Below are 21823 nucleotides of genomic sequence, written 5' to 3' on the forward strand. Positions count from 1 at the left end.
AGGAAATGGTGGGGATGGGAAGGAATGAATGTTGGCTTTGTTTGGTAATGCAAGTGAAATAAACAAATGATACATCCAAACAAATCCATTGCATTCCGTTCCATTGCATTCTGTTCCTGTGAATTCTGTGGAACATTCTGTTGTCAATTCTGGAATGCCCAAATTCTGCTGGAATGATAAGGCACCAGAATGAAAAAAATAGCAGGCCTCCCTGCCAAATTTTATTCCTCTGGAATCCACAGGAATGACCAGACTCCTGCAGGAATTAGGGGGGCACTGACAAGACCCCCCAAAAAGATCACAAAGTTAGTTACCCCATTTCTGGGCTGCAGAAACTGAGCTCATCAAACCTTTGCAGAGAATTTGCTGACCACCTCAACAAGGATCACACCAAGTATGGCTGGACCAAAGACTTGGAAATGAATGATGCTGATGTCTGGCAACAATTGGTGGACAACATCATTGTGAGAGATGCTACCTGATGCTGGAGTCCCACTCATTTACCATTCTTTGCTGTTGTATCTGATTCAACTTTGTTATTGATGCTCATCCTGTCATTATATTTTCTTTATTAACCACAGTCCTCAAGTCACATGTAGTAGCATGGAATGAAATATATCTAATCTACACTTTTCCTGATCCTCAGCTTCCTCACCACCCTTGTCTGACCTCAATGCAGCATGCAAACTTCAATGTGAAAGGCTTTTACAAATCTCTATGTTGTATAAATGGCTTCAAAGTCACATCCAGCATCTTTGGGACCTGCAGGTTCTCAGAGAAAGATGACACCTTATGTAGAGCCACATACTACCTGGGATACATGAAAGGGCAATATGTCAACAAACATGTGGGCATGTAGTTTTGAAGCTCATTCTGAGGTGGCAGCAAAATCTGTGATCAGCTTGGACATGGAGACACAGTTCTATCAATTGCATATAGCAGCTAGATAGAATACGAGAATTCCTGCTTAAAGGCCTTGTTGCTCCTCCTTTTTTAGTACTGCAGGGAAACAAAAAAATGGCTTGTATTCAACAAACCCTAGTGTTGAGCTACCAAACTTCGACAAAATCACTGAAAGCGGCATATTTCTAAAAATAAAGCAGCTTCCCATTTTGGTATTAGTGTTTGAGGTAAAAAATGAATAACTACTAATAGATTGGTCACCAGGGTCATCTAGGATTGAGATTGTTTGGCTTGTGGCCTTCATGCTTTGTTTTTGCTTTCAAAGCCTAAAAAGGCTTATTGTGAACTACTGTTGTAACCACACAACAACAAAATTAATATCATTGACTCTTGTAAATAAAGTGTGGCCTTGTCATAATGAAAGGCTCATCCCCAAACTTCATGTTTTTTTTTTCAGCCAAGAAATTGACTGAGTTCCATGAACATCAATGTTTGAGGATTTTGATCCAAGCTGTTTACCTGATGCATGGTAGATAATATGGGCCTCAACTTCTCGGAAGTATGTAATGTACTCAGGACTATTTACAGATCAACTTTGATTTGTAAGGGTGGTATCCATTGAGAAACATTTCATGTGCAAAATATGAGAGTTTGTTGGCCAGATAATTAGCAGATAGTTGTGTTTTATCTACAGAATTTTTTCCTTTTGGTCTAACCAGAGGGTGTTGGGGCACTTTTTCTTTGCCAAAACCAAATAGGGTAAGCCATGGGGAAAAAATGTGATTCTTATTACAACTTGGAAGTGCTGTAAGCTACTCATTGCTTGTTGCAAACAATGACACAGAAAACTGTCATGATCTAATTCTTCACTATTGTTTGTTTTCCTTATAGCTCACATTAGGTAGACACACTTTTACCATCACAGTAAGCAGTACAACTCCAGTCCACATTCCATGAGGCTATGAAGCATTCACTCTGAACTCTTTGCATAGCTGAAGCCAAGAGGGAAGGAGAGGTGAAAATGGGTGGTGATGGACACCCATAAGCGAGAAGTGAGCAGTTACAAGATACTCAGCTGGCCCAACATGATTATGCATAGTGTAGGGAGTACAGATATACAAAGCACTACATGTAGTGCAAGAGGAAGGCCATACTGCTGACAAGATGGTGGTTCAAGACAAAAGATCAATTTATTATAAAAGATATCCAAATCTAGCTATATACCACTGTTTGACTATGGCCTCTGGGCATTACCTTCCAATCCTGTATAACAGGCTGTGTGCAATAATTATTGACTACTTGCATACCTGTGAGAGGACTATGTTCAGTATATAAGAGGTCATGTTGTAGATAGATTCTTTAACTTGACTTGCTTGGCTTTTCTTGCACATGCAGACTGTCTAGCCCTTGCTCATCATCACTTTTTTTTTTCAACTCTTTCCTAACTTCTATTCACTCAGCATCAGACTGACTCAAGTCAAATGGCATAAACTTTATGACATATAAATTTCAGGTGGTATTACAGGAAGGTGGTGTCAAATGAAAGATTGTGATTCTGGATATACAAAGAAGGTGGTAGGGAGCAATGAAAGAGGCACAGAATATATAGAAAATGGGGAGTTTAAAAGGCTGGAAACATGAACATATACACACAAAAATATATCAAAGTACTTGCAATGGCAGGTTGAATACCACACAATGGAAAGAGAAAAAAACTTCTGCATACCTTCCACAGAAGCATCTGTATTCAACTTCCCATATGGATGAATGGCATCCACTGTTCAAATGGTGCTCCAGCATCCTTCAGGCTCTGAACAGCAAAATGCAATGCCTCTGCAGTTGCATGCACATCAAGTCTCTTCCTATGATCCAAAAGCCATTGGTAAACAAGTTCTGCAACCTTTGGGCCATCTGAGTCTTTCATACTCCACAGGGTCCCAATTGCAGCTTGACATCCAGCTACAATAAACCCTCCTGCCAAATGGAGAGACTCATTTGGTAGATTGGAACTTCCCATAGCTGTTTGACAAGCAGAAAGAAAGGCAAACTGGGATTTTGGAAGGTCTTTGGCAAGAATTTGACTGAGAGTTAGATTGCCATCATAGAGCTGAAGGCAGCTATTTAGTGGCATGTCACCATTCTGCTCTCCATGACATGCAATATGCAACCATTCACAGCTCTCAATCATTTCCAAGACACGGGGAATAGTAGCTTCAGAACCACTAAGAATATTGACTGATGGAATAACTTTCTTGATGGAATGGAGCTCTTTGTTTACAGATGGAAGATGCAGGTGAGGCTTTCCAGGGATATCCATTATCCCAATGGCAGTCAATCCCAATTCAATTGATGATGTGATAGAAGTCTTTGGAACCCTTGCTTTGATCAAGGAATCCAAGGTGGTGATATAAGATTGAATGAACATGCTCTTTGGTGGGGCAGCATGAATGGGAAGAAATGTGAATAGACCAGATGGGCACCACCATATCCTTCCAAAGTGAATGTTATTCTGTCAAAGTTTAATATAGTGTTATGTTTTATGAAAAAATATTACTTACTATTTCCAGCACATCATAAACAGGTTTGACAATGGCCTCCCACAACCAGCTCAACAAATCTTCAAACATCTTGTGTGAGAATTCTGCTGATCTTGGGTGGCTTGATCTTCCATATCTTTCTGTCTGTCTTGACAAAATATTGTGCATTCTCAAAGCTTTTTTCAATGTTTCACAGTGGTCTTTCAGATTGGCAATAGTAGCATTGGGCAAGGGAACTGACAGAGGATTTGATGTGGACTCATGTGTAGAAGGTAGTAAAATGATAGCCTGACTACCTCCAGAAGAGGCATTCAATAGGATGACTGGCCCACATTTGGCTGCCTCAGATAATTTCTCAAATGATTTTGGCAAGAGAAAATCTTCAAAACCTGGCAAGATCCTAATATCATCAATGACATCTTTTTGTCTGATCACAAGTGAATGATAGTCTTCCTTGTTTTCTCCAGAAGGATTATTGATTTCTTGAAGCTTCAGGGAGATCTGTTTCAGCTCCCAACCAATCTTAGGATATTTCTCTAGCAATTGTGTTGGTTCATCTCTGAGCTCAAGCATCTGTCGATAAGTTATGGCTAACCCCTGCTCTAAAAATTCAACTGCACATTTGATGTCATTGAATTTCACAGCAGCTGCCACAGCAGATGAAACCAAATCTGGAATATCCAATTTAATCAAAGAATTGTGGCGATCCCCTAGAGAGTTTCCTATCCACAAAATGTTGGGCAATGTACCCAATGCTAGTGAATAAGCAGTGAGGGCCTCAGGCAAATTGAGACTCATGGCAAATGATGCCCAGGCTATAGTTGCATCAAATTGTTTTGAGGGTATAATAGATGTTGAGAATACTGAAGCTTTATAGTAATGCAAGGCATAGTAGACATTTTCAACCATTGAAAGCTCATTCAAGGTTGAAAATGAGTGAATGTATAATTGTGAGAAGGAGTTTGCCAAGAAGAGGTACAGCATGGGATCTTCATCTCCTCTTTGAATAGCAATCTCACATATTTTTATAGAAGCAACAAGATTGTGAACATTCCCTATAACTCTGTAGATGTGTCCCAGAATTATAGCCAGAGTCTTATAATAGGTGCTTGTATTTGTGAGATTAATACACACTTCTATTAAAGGTATTGCAGCTTCAAGATGAGCCTGATTCTTTGTGGCATTGAATTGGGCTACATGAAGTAGGGCAAGATCATTCAGAATGGATGGCTGCAGGGAATTGTTCTTTAAAACAGCATGCAAAGCATCCCATTGAAGTTTCATAGCAAGGTCAAGATCAGCTATCTTATTGTAGTGTCTGAACTTCTCATGATAAAGATCAGAAAGAACTCCTTTTCCCAAGGGAAAATCTTGATGGTCCTGACTCATGTGCTCCAGGGACTGCTGAGAATATTGGATAGCAAGATCAAGATCCTTGTGGTCACCTAATCTTTTGTATCTGAATGTGAAACCAGCGGCAATATTACGCTGGCAAACAGAAGCATTATAACTTGTTGGTGACATAGATCCCAGTGCCAGTTTATACTGGTCCACTTCCAAGGACAGATAGTGAAGATCCCCAGTTTTATGATAAAGGAAAGAGTAAATACTACCCAGGCTATCATAAAAATCATATCTCAAAGGATCAGTAGGACTGAGGGCTTCAAGTGCATTCTCTAACAGAATCTGACCCTTTTTCAGATCTTCCATGTTTCCCATTGAGGTATATTTTTTTAGATATGCTGTTGCTAGATTTCTTTGTGAATATATCCTTTTTTCTTTGCTAGGTGGCAAAGAGTTGACTGAAAATTCTATGTACTGAAGTGCAAGTTTGATGTTTTCATCCCCTCCTGTAGTTTTATGCTTGTATATAAGGGCAACTCCCAGATCCTCAAGAAGTTCAGCATAAATGGGATCCTCAGGAGGAGCCTCTTGAATAGCCTGCTGAAAATACTGAATTGAAAGCTCAAGATCCTCAAAAGAAGTCGTGAATTTATATTGTTCCCCATAGGCCCTTCCCAGAAGTTGTGTATAGAAGATATGCTCTGAAGTTCCTAGAGAAGTTCTTTGAACTGCTAATTTTCTGAGTGAAATAGTAGTTTCAATATCTTGCTTATTCCCCTTAGATTTGAACCTGTCAACATAGAGCATACTCAAGCACCTCCAAGCCTCAGGTAGATCATGGTGGCCTTCTGGTGATCTTTTGACTGCTCCATGTAGGACATCAATGCCTTTGTCAAGATCCTCAACATTTCCAAGTCTCTGAAAACGTTCACAGTAGGACTGACCCACACCTTGAGAAAATTTGAGAAAAGCTGGATGATCAGAAGAAATTAATGCGAGTGCAGCCTTGTCATATTTATGAGCCTGTTCAAGGTCTCCGAGACTTTTTTGATCTAGGTAACGTTGAAGATATGCAGCAGCAAGTCTCTTCACCCAGAGAGAAAGTAGAGGGCTGTCTAAATGGCAGTCATTAACAGCAAGGTGAAACCAGTGGATGGACAAGTCAATGTAGTCCAAGACTCTAGTCCCCTTATATAAAAGGCTATAGGTGAATGCCAAAGCTTGTTGTCGGCGTGGAAGGCAAACAGGTTTGTCGTCAGCATCGTCGACAGCAGCCTGGAAGTGAACAAGGGATCTTTCTAGTGCCGAAATGTCAGAAGTCGTGTTGAAACGCATATGGTAAAGCCAGCCAAGAGTTTCTTGCGATACCCCATATGGTTCTTTGATTTGATATTCTTTGACAATTTCTTCGAAGATGCCCGGGTCTTCAGCCTGTGCGGCCGCCTGGAAGAGTTTTCCTCAGGTGTTAGGATCCAAGAGAGGTCGAACTGATTTACGCACTGCATGATCCCCAGGAACTTCGAGTCTAGCCACATTCCCCCTCTGCGCCTCCCTTTGCTCAATAAAGTTGACTTCAGGTTTAGACGACATTCTGTGAAGGAGCTCATCAGCTGTCTTTAAGTATCAACGAGGGGCGCCAAGGTCACTTACTGTATAACTCGTTGAATTGCGGTTAGGTAACTTTACGATGAATAACGGTTGTTGTGGTCAAGAGCAAGTTGTGTGTTGCACTGCCTCGGCCCATTGACGCCAAAAGCGAGTGGTGTTGCATTGCCTTGACCTTGACGCCAAAAGGAAATGGTGTTGCACCTGGCTGTTGACGCCAAAAGCGATCACTGACTGTTCAAGGCGCCAAAAGGAAGTGGATCGCACTGCCTTGACGTTGGCGCCCTTGCCAAACGAGGCGAAAGTACCGCACGCGTAACGGATCTGATAGAAGATCTATGGTATCCTAAAAGCAATTCGATAGCTTAGCGATAGATAGGAAATACCTACATAAAAGTCAATTGACCTTTATCTTTTTTGACCGTCGTTTCGGAACTTCACCCCCCCTTCTCCGCTTTCCAGCACCACCACCATCCCTCAATGGGACCTCAAGCCCCGCTCGCACTCCCCGTTTTGCTTCCCAGTCGACTCGATGGGTCCTGACCTCATATTTGTGCTTCGACTTGCGGATGGGAAGACGACCTGGGTCGCGCTCCAGGCAAAGTTTTCGTCAGGGCAGAACGGATCTCTTTCAAGACCGTTTCTTAAGCGCGTCATGCGCTCCGTCACGCCCTCCAATTTCTTCTTTGACAAGGCGAGCTACATGGCCTAAAATCCCATTCGTTAACCTGATGTCTCTCGATATTAATGAAAGAAGGCAGCCGATATTCCCCAACCAGCCACTCCACCCTCGTCGAAGAAACCAGAAGCCTCCTCCGCGCACTCCCACACCGTCGTCGCTCAGACGCCGGGAAATACAGCGTCCTACGCGTCGTCGCTTCCTTTCCCGCAGATACCAACCTCAAGCGGTGTGTAGAGGAAGATCCGGACGAGGATGATGGCCACCCCATCGCGAGTCTGAACATGAACCTCGTCAAACAACTCACGCGGAAATTGTCGCCTGTGGATTTTTTGGAGGTGGTTTAGCCACGCGGTCGTTTCCGTGGGCGTTTTTGCGTTAATGCCCAGCACCAACGAAGGTCCGGAAAACGCAAAATGGCGGACGCTGCCCTGTTCCACGGTGCCTTGAGGAAGATCAGTCGTAGTGTAGTGCGGTGCAGAGCGACAAATTCAGCTTCCAGCTCAGACCAAGGCGGAGGTGTACCAACGAAAGAAAAAACCTCATTGATCCTTCTCCGTTGTGATGAGAAAATCATGTCTATGCCAAAAGCGATGTAGTTTTCGAATCCGTTGAATGCTGGGCCTGGGTCAGGTTCAGCAGGCTTGGGCTTTCTGTTAGATCCGACCATGTTAGTCCGACGTGAAATTGAATGCCAGTGGATGAAAAGGAGTATGTCATACGGTTTAGTCCCAGGTGGTAGTGGTGGTCTTTCGTACATTGTCTTGGTAGTATTCCTCGTTGAGTGTCAATCGATGCCGTTCCATGACTTCACAGAGGGGTCATATACGCGATTCATAATCAGGCCACCGTTACATCACCCCACGTCGATTGTCCGGGGTGTGCGTGTGGATGTGGGGCATCTGCATTACTGAGCCGTGTCACTTTAGGTTAGCTTTCGTCATGCGACGGGATAATTTTAGCGGTGTGCCTGACAGTGACGTTGAAGTGGGCGTGAGTAACAGTTTCAACGATTCGGTGGTGGTGGTGATTTTGAGGTGGTATGCGAAGATAATGTGAGGACGGTGAAGAATTTGGGGGTGAACTCGATCCGGCGAAAACAAGACAACGCAAGCGGGCATTGATGATGGGCGTTTAGCGTTTGACAGACGTACCAATCAGCTAGTGTCAAATGAATAGTACCAGAGGTCAGGTGGTAAGTAAATGTTACAGCGTGCGATTCCATACCTGATAACGAGAGGGCTGGGCATTAGAATCATAGGGGAGACCGCATACGTCGGGGGCGGGGCTAGTGCCGGTTTCCCCGAGGCGCGCGCTTGGAGAGTCAGATTGAAGAGGCACCGGCGTCTAGTATCCTTGAGTAGCCCCGGAGTTCCTAATTCCCGAACGATGTAAACCTTGCGCAAGACCATGGTTGGATGGCGTGGGCGTGTAACTATTAGTATTAGTGATTGTTGAGGATTGCTTAGGAGTCAATGGCTCGAGATCTGAATCCATTTAATATTTATGATGCACATGTAGACCACTTACCTTTGAGGTCCTTGAGCGGGCGCCATTGAAGCTGTCTCGTGTCCAAGTAAGTTGTCGAGTTGTTGTCAGTTGGTCGTAAGATTGAACTTGGATTGAACGCCTCCGTGGCGCGTAAACGGAATGCCGATACACACGTGATCGTTTGTCAGCAATCGTTGATTCGTCATCGTTGCAAATGGATCTTGCTTGGACAATCTTTTGCCATGGCCATGCTGCTTCTCCAAATTCTTCTTCCCGTGGCTTCCCTTTATAGCCCTTCATCAATCGCTTACCACCCACATCCGAACCATGTCCCCAGGTTTACTCCTCAATGATCCCGTCGTCTCGGACGGCGCCAAACCAAAGCTGATAGAAGATGGCTTCGGGACGCGCGCTATACACGTAGGTTCAGAGCCTAACGTCGAAACGGGTGCTGTTATCCCGCCGATATCGTTGTCGACGACGTATAAGCAAGAAGCTGTTGGCGTTCATAAGGTGAGAGGTCGTTCATTGCTCTATTCGTTTGGCGGGGTTCCCTTGGGGCGCTGGCATGATTAGCATGGGGCTATGTTTGCGTCTCCATGTCGGGTTGCAGATTCCTTCTCCACACCGTTTGGCAACACGTCCCAAACTCACGTTATGCCGTATGGTCCGCCCGTTCCCTTCATGTCATCACGTGACATGTTTTCCTGTATGCGCAACGCCTTTGTCACACAAACAGGGCCTTGCGTTGAAAGGTCCTACTGCCAAATTTCGCGTGGAGTCACGTCGAAATGCGCGTTCTCCTCGCATTAATATGCTTTTCTGTCCCTTTGATTTTATTTTTCCCCTTGGATCATCAACATCATGCTAATCACAATCTTTACACAAAGGGCTATGAATACTCACGTTCCGCCAATCCCAACCGGAACGCCCTCGAAGCCACTCTCGCTTCTCTCGAATCAGGGGGCGCGCATGCCCTTGCCTTCGCTTCCGGCTCAGCAACTACCGCCACGGTCCTCCAGTCTCTTGGTCCGAACGCACACATCGTTAGCGTCAACGACGTTTACGGTGGCACGTTCAGGTACATGACGAGAGTAGCGAATGAGAACCAGGGCTTAGAAACGACCTTTGTGGATTTGGAGCATGCAGATGAAGAAGCGATCAGAGACGCTATTCGGGAAAATACCAAAGTTGGTTTCTCTTATTCTTTTTTTTTCCCTTTAAACTGACGATAACAATTTACAGTTGATTTGGGTCGAATCACCCACAAACCCGACCCTCCGCCTCATCGATATCCCCCGCCTAGCCCAGATCGCACGCAGCCACCCGTCCCATCCCCTCCTCCTCGTCGACAACACCTTCCTCTCGCCCTTCTACGCCTCCCCCCTTCTCCTCGGGGCCGACATCGTTATGCACAGTATCACAAAGTACATCAATGGGCACTCCGACGTCGTCATGGGCGCCCTTATCCTCCCTGCTTTAGAAACACCCGCCCTAACACGCGTCTACGAGAAACTGCGGTTCCTACAAAACGCTATTGGAGCCGTGCCCAGCGCTTACGACTCGTGGCTCGCGCAGCGAGGTGCCAAGACGCTGCATTTACGTATGAAAGCCCACGGGGAGAATGCTTTGTTAGTCGCTAGGGCGCTAAAGGCAAGCCCACACGTCGAAGAGGTCATCTATCCGGGATTGGAAGGAGATAAGCGGAACGAGTTGGCATGGCGGATGTTGTCTCCTCATGCGAAGAAGTTTATCAGCACCCGGAAGGAAAAGGAAGGCGGGTTTCCGTTCAGCGGTATGATTTCGTTTCGGATCAAAGGCGGGTTTGAGGCTGCGGAGACGTTCTTGACTTCGACGAGGCTTTTTACGTTGGCGGAGAGTTTGGGTGGGGTTGAGAGTTTGGCGGAGCATCCGGCGAGGATGACGCATGGGAGTGTGCCTGAACGGGAGAGGGAGTTGTTGGGCATTGGGGAGGGGTTGGTTAGGCTTAGTGTTGGCGTTGAGGATGGGGAGGATTTGGTTAGGGATGTTTTGCAGGCGCTGGAGAAGGCGGGGGAGGTTCGGGCGAAGTGATATACCCTCGTTGAACGGTAGAATTGTTTCTTCATTGGATGTATATGTATATTGTTACACGATTGTTTGAAGAATGAAATGCTGCCTGTAATCACATCTCGTTGTGTATGATTTTGAGAATGCTCACCCGAAAGAAAAAGCAAACTTGGTGGTAGAGTGTTCAAGAAATTGAAAAGGGCGGATCATTTACGACGTCATACAGCACGCGCACGGAGGATGGCACAATCTGTTCTATGGCGAACTTGTTACCAGATATACTTTATAAAAAAACTGTCGCCCTTTCCAGATAACAAGAATACCCTAGGAATCCTCCCTGGTCCTTATTTTTTCATCCGAAATACGAGGTGGTATTGATAAGTCCTTGACGAAGAATAGTCAATAACTGTGTAACATGGACCAGTGATAAACGGCACTCACATTATAGGATGGTGCGGTATTGACATGTGTACGTGTCTGAGATTCCAAGTCGATATCGTCCCCGAGCTCGTCTTCTAATCCACACAAGGTGCGACTCCAAGCCTGTTGTAAGCGCAGCACGCAACGAGCAACATCCATGAGCCAAGTGCCAAATATTCTTCCAAGGATAATTAAAAAGTTGAGGAAAGTCTCTGCTCTATCCTCAAGGTGAACTCCTATATATAGGAGGGCCTTGAACACGACGTCTCCAGCTAGTAAAAAAGCGACGATTAATGCTTTTTGAATGGTGGGAGGTAGGGATTCTGTAGGATATACGAATTTGAGTTGACTTTACTTTCCAGAGTATTTGTGCACACTGCATACCGTAGAAAAGACTTGAGGTAACGGGAGGTTTCAGGAGAAAGAAGGTGCTTATCAAGTATATAAATTCTGCAGGTACCCACACCTCTGGCAAAGGAGGAATCCCAGACTGGTTGGAGAGATAGCGTATGGAGAGCGGTATAAGAGAGAGACAGAGTATAATTATTGGTAGGATCGTTTCCATGATGTCGACGTTGGGATGCGCAAGATAAAATGAAGTTTAATTAGCGAGACAAGTGCCGATCGGAATGAATAGGAGCCCACGCATTCATTCACTTTCTATCATTTGTATTCTCTTCCATCATTGATTAAATTGCGCAGCCATTCACCGTTGGTGCGAATGAGCCGGGGAGAGCTGAGTGGGTACACGGAAAAACAATCCACTGCAACCCCCGATATCATTAGTATGACACTCAGTCTGTACTATGTAGTCGTCTCCAGAGAGTATTACCCTAGGAATCCTCCCTAGCCCTTATTTTTCATAAATTCGGGGTGGTGTTGATAGGTCCTTGACGAGGAAAAGTCAATAAAACGGTATGTGTCGCATTAACCACTAATAAACGTCAAATGTCTACACTCACCTCATAGGTTGGTGGGGTGTTGGCATGCATCTGGGATTCTATATCGTCCTCGAGCTCGTCTCCTAACCCACACGAGGTGCGACCGCACCTTCTAGCAAAGTCGAGAAGATCCTCTTGTATGCCCAGCAGATGATATACAAATTTCATGAGGTGGCCGCCAAATACTCTTGAATGTACTATGAAAATCTTCCATATAGTCGGTGTTCTAGTATGCTGAGGGTCAACTCCTATATATAAAAGGGCCTTGAACAAGGCGTCTCCACCAAGGAAAAAGGCGACAGTTGCGACTATTTGGAGCGCATGAGGTAGGGATTCTGTTGTACGTACAAGCTTGAGTGACTATACTTTCCAAGTTGGATAGAGTATTCTGCGTACCAAAGATAAGACTTGAGGTAACGGGAGGTCTCAGGAGAAAAAAGGCGCTTATCAAGAATATAAGTTCTGCGGCCGAAGGAGAGATCTGAGAGGAGCTGGAGAAATAGCGTATGGAGAGCGGTATAAGACACAGACAGAATATTGGCAGTATCGTTTCCATGATGTCGAAGATGGGATGCGCAAGATAAAACACTGGCAAGTAGCGAGACAAGTGCCCATCAGAATGGATAGGAGCCCACGTGCGTGGGTTGGCTGTGTTGCGCAATCTAGAAGAGAACTCAACTGATACATCTAGATCAACGTGAACCCAGTCGCCGTTTGTGCGAATGAGCGGGGGAGAACTGAGTAAGTGCGCGGAAATGAGGCGGTCCGACAGCTGACGTTCATATCCTTCTCCACGACGACTTGCCCTGCAGACAGATCATCATCCAGGTCAAAGCCCACACTCCGACGACCCACCAAGCCACGGGTGGCGTAAACCTAACATACTTCTGCAACGTTGTACCGTCGCCTCGCCGAATCTGACTCTGTGGCTTTGCGTCTTTTTGTCTGCGATAGCGTGAGCAGTCCCAGATTCGGTGACTTTGAAGAAGGTGCAAACCTCAAGAAGTGCCAGGGATTACTAGGCCTTTCGACTTGAATGGCTGGGTGGTGGAAGGAGACGTGGGAAGGAACGGATGGTCGTGGTCGCGTGGAAGGTGAAAGGTGAAGTACTCAACGTCTTGGGATGATAGAACGAATTCGTGAAGTAGGGTGAGGTGAAATGGGGTTTGCGTCGCAACGTGGCGAGGGAGCTGGAAAAATGGTAAATACTTTCACTTCCGACGCTCGCAGACCTGGCACCAATCAACTTAACGTCAACGTACGATGCCGACGACGCGCGGCGAACGCACGGATATCCGAGTGACAAATATCGTTACCACCGCTAGGTATTTTGACGGGGCCGCGTCCAACCAGAGGGATGGACGATAATAACTTAAAAGCTGAATGGAAAGATCAGTTAGTATGCGCACGAAGTAGCAGATTTGGAATGCACACATATATTTGAATTACATCTCGACAGCTGGCATCCTTTCCGTCGACTGAGCCAAGGAGTTCTAAGCCGTTTATATTCGATGCATCTCGCGCCGTCTTGTCACGGTTGCATATCGTCGAACCATATCTCTGCGGGGGGGGGGTTCGGGAGTTAACGTTGATGATGGGGGTTGACGTTGATGCATGATGCAATGATGCATGATGGGAAGATGGGTCGTGGGAAGTTAGAGTCCCGCCTTGATCCCGCCTCCAGCTGAATGTTCATACGTTCACGGCGGAATCAAACACTGCCTGTGCAATTGCACAGGCATCTCTATACCTAAGTTTCCGTGCAGGTCTGCTCTCCACGTCGAGTCTTGGTCGAATCCGGATGGTATCCATCACCCAAATGGGTGTAAGCGAAGGAAGGCGAAGGATGCCGCCGATCAGGAAAACGTCCGATTGAACTTTGGGCAACTTTCGCAACTTTGCAAAGTTGTAAAGTTGCCAAAGTTGCCAAAGTTCGACAACTTTGTAAAGTAAGGTACAATAACTTTGAAAGTTGTTCGACAACTTTCCAAAGTTGGGAATCCATCTTTCGGTAGCACTTTGGCATCTTTGCTTGTGTACTTTAATGAACTTATTTGGTCACTTTAGATCTCAAGGATGCGTGAAACAGAAAAAGGGACTAGCATTAATATTCAGTATCTAGTACAGTAGATGTGTTGTGGATAAAGCCCTGGTAAGACGCCTTCTTGCCTACATCTATCCAGTCGCCGCTACTCGACCTGCCCGCTTCCGCTATCCTATGGAGTTCACTCAGTGGTCTGGAGGAGAAATGAGATTGCACCTGGGCGTATGCGTGGTCGCGTGCGTGTGGTCGTGGTTGTGGACGCATGGGTGTGGAGGCATCATGGTTTGCGATCGTTATGGTGGACACATGGTGGTCATCTTCGTGGTCGTCGTGTCTTGGTTGTGGTACTGGTGGTCGTGGAGTTCGTTTCGTGATCTGGAGGAGCAATGAGATTGCATGTCAGTATGCCATAAAAACAAGGGCGAAACGGCGCACACCAACACTCCATCCTCCCACACTGACGACGAAAGGCTGGATGGGCGACGAGAACTATATCAGAGGAGAAGTCGAATCAATAAACCATCCGCGAGGGAGATAGGAAAACAAACTTACACGATTCACACTCACAACGAAAAGATCGGCGACGAGAACTATATCAGAAGAAAAGTGAAATTATTAACCCAGCCGCCAGGGAGAAAGGTAAAAAAAACCTACACGGTGCATGGGTTCCACAGTTTCGTTTCCCTCACTGCGTATTTCATAAGAGTTGAACGTTGACCGCTTGCAGCTAAAGTGCGGATTGCATCTCAAATGGGTTGCTACCTGAAAGCGATACCCAAAGTTTGTGGACAAGGATGGGGGTAGATAGGGGCACGATCAAAGGAGGACCGTGAGGGTAAGACGGGTGGAGAAGAGGGTGGCAGCCCACCTATCCAACCGGTATCAGCGAAAGGGGGGAGCTGGTGGGGAAGGGAGAAAGAAAGAGATGCAAAAATTTCTCTGCGAACTTGAACCAAGATCACGTGTACTCGTGATCGCGTCATTCTCGTGAGGGCCGGGCACTTCAACTTCGGCGAAAACAGCGTTCATCTTCTTGCTCAGAGGTATGTTACTTTGTTCGTCTATGATTCAGCGCTCGCGCTCAGCTAACCTTCCTATGCACTCTGGTCCTTCTTTGCGCATTTCCGATACGTGGTAGCACCAAAAGAAAGCTGGGAAGATTGTAAGCATTCAGGTCTGGCAGCGTTGCGCTGCCATCTATTGACAACTCTGTAGGTACTCAAAAGAACTCAAATTTCGCCCCGCTGCGAGCCCAATCATCACCGAAACACTTGAGGATGGTGGAATGCGAGGGGTCACGCCTCCACTGAAGACTCTTGAAGTGAAACTCACGCCCACAATGAAAGCGAGGAGGGAGAAGAAGACGGGCACTAGGAAACCAAAGCGGAAAACGAATTAGGATCGGCGGTCCGCAGGTGTGTGAACAGGACCCTCGCATCTCAGTTGAATATGCTTGGAACCAACCCTCTCTCCCGCTTCGCCAACTCAGCTTGCTCAAAAGGTCACATTTTACCTTCCCTTCAAGGAATGGCTGATCATAACACCAGGTCACGCGAAATCGCCGCAGGGCATCATGAGCAACGTTGGGCAGGTAACGGCCGAGGACGGTCAGAGGGAAAGACTGATGGAAGGGAAGAAGGTGGTGGACATAGCCAGGCCGCAGCAGAGATCTCTCATTTCCTCGGCAAAGCCTGTAAGCGTGATACTCCTGGTCAATAACTGACTTACAAAAACCACCTATCTAATGATGGCTTTCGTTTTCAATTTCTTAGTTAGTGGTATACAACTCTTTGGAAAGAGACGAATCAAAGTAAAAGTTGCGTTCTGAAAGTGTAAGTTGCGTTCTGAAAGTGAAAGTTGTCAATTAAAGTTGAAATAGTTGTCGTACTCAAAGTAAAGTTACCCAAAGTTCCCACATCTGGAGTGAAAGTTGTCAAAGTACAATTGGACGTTTTGCTGATCAGTGGGCCAGATCGATATCATGGTAGAATGTTTCCGTCACCTCCTGTCACGAAGGTAAGTACGTCCCGACAGTATCGTGCAACGTACCCTGTCTTATACAAAGCCCAACTTGACACTCAGCCAATAAAGGACAGGAACGGTGTGTTGGTAATTGAGGGTTCGCGTTAGGTGGGAAGGCACATCAACACCGATTGGTGACGAACATTGCCAATAGCCTGAGAGGATGTTCCTCAAATCCCCGCTGAAGAACGGTCTGAATAGCTGGAGAGGTTAAGGCGACATGCAATCAGTGAGAGAAGCTCGACGTTTTCAAGATGATTTCGTTTGTAACAACAAGAATGCCAACAGGTATCAAGGGCGGCTCTTTGCGCGCTCTGATGGGGTCCGAAGCGCGCAAAAGATATTGGTCTTTGTCCATCGAGGTTGATGATTTGTTGATATTTTGGAAACTGGCCAGAGTCCGTTGATCTTTGTCCCATTTGCGCTCCTACCAGTCTTTTGCTCACAAGCAGTACATCTAGAGTGTTGAAATTTTATTGATTAACGAGGTTCAAGTTTTTTTCTCGCGAGGGTGATCCAAGCTACATATCCCCCACAGCGTCTTCCATCGTCATCAACGAGCATCAATGCCGCTTCCAATGCTCAAGGCATGACGCACGCCAAAACATTTCAGGGCACCCACATCCTCTTCTTTTGTGTTGCGGGTCAGAGGCTTTTGTTTTCTTCCTGTCGATCTCTCAATGCCCCCAATGCAATGTAGACCCGCTGACTGCTTATCCACACGTTAACACGGCGTCCGTCACGTCTGGGGGGTCTATGCTTGTCGATCTCCTTGGCATTCTGTCATTACGGCTACTATCACAGATCGTAGTAGGCCTTCGTAGGCTTTTGTTTTCTTCTTGTCGTCTTGGGCCACCCCCTTGGAGGCACTAACTTACGCCTATGCCTTCCAAATCTCTAAGTCGGTCTGGGCCTCCAAGTTCGTGTCTGACGTTGTCAAAGTCTTCGGCGTCTTGTTTTCCGAGACCATGGTTGCAGAAGAACAACAAGTCCTTCCGAGTCGACAAGAAATCTGCCCAGGAGTTCACTCCGATAACGCTCGGCACCATTTCGTAGCCGTTCCGGTCTTCGGGCACACACGTGTCCTCGATTTCACCTGGTCTGCCAAGGGGCTTCAGCGACAATTGAACTCGACGTTCACCTCTTACGCCACCCAAAGGACAATCAAAATTTAATTACCCAAAAACACAGGTCAAAGCGTCGAATTTGAGTCCAGACCCATGGAGGTTTAGGTATAAGACGACTCAACGTCTCCTCTCAATTCTCCAGTCGCAAAACCTCTTTTCGCAACTACACACAACTTCACAAATGAATTCTTTCTCTACCATCTCCACCTCCACCGGTTCCATCCCCACCAACTACGAGGGAGGCGGTTCGGGAAACAACGCTTATTGCGTCATCGCTTGAGTGCGTTCGCTTGCGCTCATTCTCCCAGGTTATATTATTCGTGGGTCACCACACGATTTCTATCATATTTAAATTCGCTCTTACTGATTTCCATTTTTTTTTGTAAAGAACGGCCTTTGAATTTTACGGTTCATGGATTTAATTACTATCCCACACCGTTATGATCATCACTATTTCCGTCGTCGTTTCGGTTTGGATCGGAGGTTGGGAGGGGACAGACTGAGTACTAGCGGCATGCGCGATACTTTTCATGAGTTTCAATTTATTGCAATTGTACAGTGATGCGGGTTTTTGTCAATTACCTCTCAGCCTGCAAAAACTTGGCATGAGATAAATCCGCGAGCCTTTCAATAACCACATTTTCACCCTCCTCCCTGATCCCCGTTTCCTCCCTTGAATTCCTCTGGCCTCTCTCTTTGCGAGCCCTCTCAAAGTTCTCCACCGAGGCTGGCATTGCTGTGCCTCGCCAGGAACCTCTGTCCCAGGAGATACCTCGTTTGGCGTCGTGTGCAACGAAGCCGAATCTTCACGCATCAACGAAGAAGTTGAACGAGGAATTGCCTCGTCGAGAGCAAAGAGAGAGGTGAGGAGAAGTGTCTCAGGCCGCTCAATTACGCATACACGAGGCCGTTTAAGATCATAAGGAGAAAATGGATGGAGAATAGGGACGGACCCGGAGTTGGCGGGAGAACCATTCGGTGTTCAGAACGGTCATGTGACCTTATTATTGCGTCTTCTTCTCTTCCTACTTCGTGTCGTCTAACTCTTCTCAGCCCAACTCTCCGAACCCTATCCACATCGCTCGGACGGCCTCTCTTTCGCGCTTACTACCTCGAACGCGCGTACCCCCACCAGTACGTCCTCTATGCCTTCCCCATAAAAATGTACCCCCAATCACGTTGCTATGTTTTTCAGTTTTGTCTTCATCGCGCTCTTTCGCTACGGTGTATTGATGGAGGCTCCCATTGAACTTGATATTTTGGGAAGAAAGAGGGGCGATGCATGTTGGATAAAGTCCGGGAAGGCAAGGATTCAAAGGTACGTCGTGATTGTTTGATGCTGCAATGTGGCTTACAGTATAATCAGCATTTTTTACATCCTCACCTTTGCGCAACAAAGAAATGACTCAGTGAATCGAAACACCTGGCGAGTCGGTTCCGGATGAAATCCACCACATGATGTCATAAACCCCTTTCCTATCTATTGAAGTCACGCCCCATGACTCCAGTCAATGTAAGGGGTCCGCTTGAGCTTATGCCTCAACCACCACCATGCCAGTAACCTTTTCACCCACATCCCTGCCCGCTGAATCCTTCCCTCTAACCGTCGCGTCTACACCGCTCTCCCCATCATCCCTCCTCGCCTCCGCCTGCCCCCAACAATCCCGCCTCTGTGCCTCCCTCCTCCAATCCTCACTCCCAGCCGAGTCCCACAACACCATTCCAAAACGAAACGGTCTCGTCCACACCATAGTCGAAGCATACAACAGACACAGACACCTCCGCCTCCGCCCAGATGACATCTGGACCGCCATCCTCACTCAATTCAATTTCTTCGTCAACAGGCGGAGTGAGCAGCTCCGGTCTCAGTTCGTTGCCCACAAGGGGAAGAAGGAGCTTGTTGTACATGCACAGGGGAATCGGTATACTGTCAATTTCGGTGCCATGGCGAAGGATATGACGCGGGAGTTGGAGAGGAACATTGTAGATCCCTCTTTGCGTGCGTGGATCCTCCCGAAATTCAGCACGACGACTACGACGGACACGATTGTTGCGTCGGTCATTATGATGTCGAGCATGAAGAAATATTTCGACTTCAAGTTCAGCATTATGTGCGGACTGCCGAGCGTCACACTCGAAGGCGAGCGGGAGGATTGGGAAGATATCTTGCGGAGGGTTGAAAAATTGAAAGAATATGGGGTGGAGGCGATAGGGTGGTATCACCTGCTACGCCCCGTATTGGCGCAGTTCGTGGCGGCGTTTGATAACCCGACAAGTAGGGAGAATAAAGAGTTTTGGGGGAAGGTGTGCCATCGCGAGGGAGGTGGGAGCGGCCCTACCTATCTTGGCGGATGGGTAACAGCGTTTTGCGCATTTGATGAAGACGGGAAGTGGCTTGGACACAACTTCAAAGGAATCTTGGAGGTACGTACTCTCGTTCGTCGTTGCTCCAAGTTATACTCACTCATCTCACATCTAGGCGGCATCATTGGAAGGACCAGACCCTACCTCGCTATCGGCATCTGATTTTTTTGCCACCTACACTCATGACTCAAAGGCTTGGAGTCAAGGCGATGCATTCCTAACTCTATCCGGCACACGATATCACCTTGTTGACACGAACGACATCCCAGCAGGATGCACGGGTGTGGATGTCCTCGTTGACGACAACGGGGAAGAGATTCCGTGCATGATGACTGCGGGCTTATTTGGGACGGAAATCTCTGGTGATGTAGAAGGGAAGAGGGACACGGTGAGGCCAGTTTCGGGGTGGTGGATGTTTGAGAAGGCAGCTGAAGGCGAGGGGAAGATTGATTGAAACGGGTTAGCACTGGCACTTTCAGCAAGTGTAGATTTCGAGTGGTAACCGGTAAATCTTGACGCTAGAAAGTGAAACGTGTCTTGGTATGTTGGCTAGTACTACTAATAAATCCTGATTGCTTTCAAAGAGTTTAGATCATAGCTTGGATTACACTGAACACGGTCTTCGTTGGTGCATTAGATAGCACGCACATTTCATGTAGTTCCCACTGAGAGTGGCTTTGAGTACGCTACAGCTGGGTTCAACTCCCAGACGAAGAATAGCTATAGATCCCAGGACCCTGTCCATTTTTATTGCTGCTTTTCTCGGAATTTATTCCAACCACCACTCCAAGACAGAAAATGCGCGACATGGACAGACTTACAGTCAAAAGGAAGAATAGTTAGTAGGGTATGCGCATGTGACTGAATTTTGTTGGAATTTTGGACATCGTGGGAGCCAAGTGCCAAGTAGGCGCATACCTTTGATCCATGCCACGTTATCTCTCTCTCTTCAACGTTGAACGGAGTCATCTGGCGCCTTGCACCTTCCTCATAACAAACATCCATCATAAGTAACCTGGTGAGAAGGCTCAGTTAGAGTTTTACAGCAGACTTACGTGTTTTCCAATTCAACTACAGCGTATCTTCTTTTCAGGTTCATTTTACTACCCATACGACTCATACCCAAGCTTCTCCGTGGATTACTTCACAGACTATACCCCTTCCTCTTGACGCACTTTGCGGCCATCTCATGTCCGTCCCTCGAACCCCGATTTCTCGCGATACTCCTCCAATCCCGGCTCAGGGTGCTCCTGGAGAGGCAACTATCGCTCAGAGCCTCAAATATGCAGATGAACTCTGCGGTTCAAATTTTGAGGTCATGGAAAGACACTACAATGAAGAAGGATCATACCTTGGTCAGGGAGCGTTGAATCTATTCTGTCAGACATTGTGCGGCCATCCCTTTGAGTAAGTCCACGCTTGATCTTCGCATTGTTTGCTTCTCATGACTCGTTCCCTCAAGGGATGCGAGGGATTACCAGTATATGGATACTACATTTGCGTTTGTAGGCCTTAAGATCCGACCTTCCCATTTCCTTAAATACATAGAGTATTTGATCAAGTTTGTGGTGGATGAAGGAAAGGCAAACGAGCCCATCGCTGAGTTCATCCGCGGGATCAAGGACCTTCCAGAGTGGACATTTGGAGCACAGGAAGAGGTACGTTGACTTGCTGTAACTATTCCCAACTTAGCGCTTATCCGCGTCAAGCTGACTCGCACATGGAGCGTGCTTTGGAACGCACTTTCCTTTAACCCAGACATACCACTATCACTATCGTCCTTCGAATCAAGAGTATCAGAGCTCTTGCAACTTTCTCCGCCCAACGCAGCCAGGATCGCCCCTGGTCTCAAGCTCAAAGCCGGTATCATGGATCTTGAACATCTGGGTATCAAAGTTCGACCAACATTGAACCTCGATGAGCACATGACGTTGGAGGACGATACCCTCAAAGTCCTAAAATTATCACGCGGAACTTGGACTTTGTGCTTGACGTATCACGAAAATCTTGTCGCCAAGTAAGTGATAGCAGTCTGGCACTCTTTTATGTTTTAATCTTCACAACAGAGCACTGAACATTGATACCCTGGGAAGAGAAGTTCTCGGTTCGCTCTTCACCTTATACGGAGAAGCCGCGCTGATGAAAAAGGCCGGTGAGATGGAACTTTTGCTGGTCGAGAGTGATCAGGAGCTCCCGCTGTGGACACGTGTACTCAGCGAAGATTACAACAAAGTCACCCACCGAGTAAGTCGCTCTCGTAGCACTGCCCGAAACACACTTCAATTGTAGGACAGCTC

At 46.7% G+C, this 21823-nt stretch overlaps 8 protein-coding genes across 8 annotated transcripts; 6 read left to right on the forward strand and 2 right to left on the reverse strand.

Annotated features, from left to right (window-relative positions):
* Positions 1-2650: 2650 nt before the first annotated feature.
* Positions 2651-6374, reverse strand: LACBIDRAFT_307848 (uncharacterized protein; the record flags this gene model as incomplete). Its single annotated transcript, XM_001886396.1, has 3 exons — positions 2651-3412; positions 3462-6227; positions 6285-6374. The coding sequence occupies 3 exons, from the start codon at positions 6372-6374 to the stop codon at positions 2651-2653; spliced, it is 3618 nt and encodes a 1205-aa protein (XP_001886431.1).
* A 547-nt stretch (positions 6375-6921) lies between these two features.
* On the forward strand, positions 6922-7101 carry LACBIDRAFT_307849 (uncharacterized protein; the record flags this gene model as incomplete). Its single annotated transcript, XM_001886332.1, has 1 exon — positions 6922-7101. The coding sequence occupies one exon, from the start codon at positions 6922-6924 to the stop codon at positions 7099-7101; it is 180 nt and encodes a 59-aa protein (XP_001886367.1).
* A 35-nt stretch (positions 7102-7136) lies between these two features.
* LACBIDRAFT_307850 (uncharacterized protein) lies at positions 7137-7415 on the forward strand (the record flags this gene model as incomplete). The annotated part of the gene is made up of 1 exon (XM_001886333.1): positions 7137-7415. One exon carries the CDS (start codon positions 7137-7139, stop codon positions 7413-7415), a length of 279 nt encoding a protein of 92 aa, XP_001886368.1.
* Positions 7416-8886: 1471 nt separating this feature from the next.
* LACBIDRAFT_253660 (uncharacterized protein) lies at positions 8887-10632 on the forward strand (the record flags this gene model as incomplete). Its single annotated transcript, XM_001886334.1, has 4 exons — positions 8887-9072; positions 9450-9749; positions 9805-10307; positions 10353-10632. The coding sequence occupies 4 exons, from the start codon at positions 8887-8889 to the stop codon at positions 10630-10632; spliced, it is 1269 nt and encodes a 422-aa protein (XP_001886369.1).
* Positions 10633-11881: 1249 nt separating this feature from the next.
* LACBIDRAFT_331967 (uncharacterized protein) lies at positions 11882-13405 on the reverse strand (the record flags this gene model as incomplete). The annotated part of the gene is made up of 7 exons (XM_001886397.1): positions 11882-11917; positions 11991-12166; positions 12318-12775; positions 12825-12914; positions 13080-13159; positions 13232-13348; positions 13379-13405. 7 exons carry the CDS (start codon positions 13403-13405, stop codon positions 11882-11884), a joined length of 984 nt encoding a protein of 327 aa, XP_001886432.1.
* Positions 13406-15462: 2057 nt separating this feature from the next.
* Positions 15463-17210, forward strand: LACBIDRAFT_331968 (uncharacterized protein; the record flags this gene model as incomplete). The annotated part of the gene is made up of 6 exons (XM_001886335.1): positions 15463-15706; positions 15978-16029; positions 16105-16114; positions 16190-16244; positions 16324-16433; positions 16860-17210. 6 exons carry the CDS (start codon positions 15463-15465, stop codon positions 17208-17210), a joined length of 822 nt encoding a protein of 273 aa, XP_001886370.1.
* Positions 17211-18713: 1503 nt separating this feature from the next.
* LACBIDRAFT_295349 (uncharacterized protein) lies at positions 18714-20115 on the forward strand (the record flags this gene model as incomplete). Its single annotated transcript, XM_001886336.1, has 2 exons — positions 18714-19586; positions 19642-20115. 2 exons carry the CDS (start codon positions 18714-18716, stop codon positions 19978-19980), a joined length of 1212 nt encoding a protein of 403 aa, XP_001886371.1. The 3' UTR covers positions 19981-20115.
* Positions 20116-20715: 600 nt separating this feature from the next.
* LACBIDRAFT_307853 (uncharacterized protein) lies at positions 20716-21815 on the forward strand (the record flags this gene model as incomplete). The annotated part of the gene is made up of 4 exons (XM_001886337.1): positions 20716-20933; positions 20989-21184; positions 21236-21543; positions 21593-21815. The coding sequence occupies 4 exons, from the start codon at positions 20716-20718 to the stop codon at positions 21813-21815; spliced, it is 945 nt and encodes a 314-aa protein (XP_001886372.1).
* Positions 21816-21823: the final 8 nt, after the last annotated feature.

This window comes from Laccaria bicolor, genomic scaffold (genome assembly GCF_000143565.1).
Source record: "Laccaria bicolor S238N-H82 LACBIscaffold_37 genomic scaffold, whole genome shotgun sequence".
NCBI classification, from domain to species: domain Eukaryota; kingdom Fungi; phylum Basidiomycota; class Agaricomycetes; order Agaricales; family Hydnangiaceae; genus Laccaria; species Laccaria bicolor.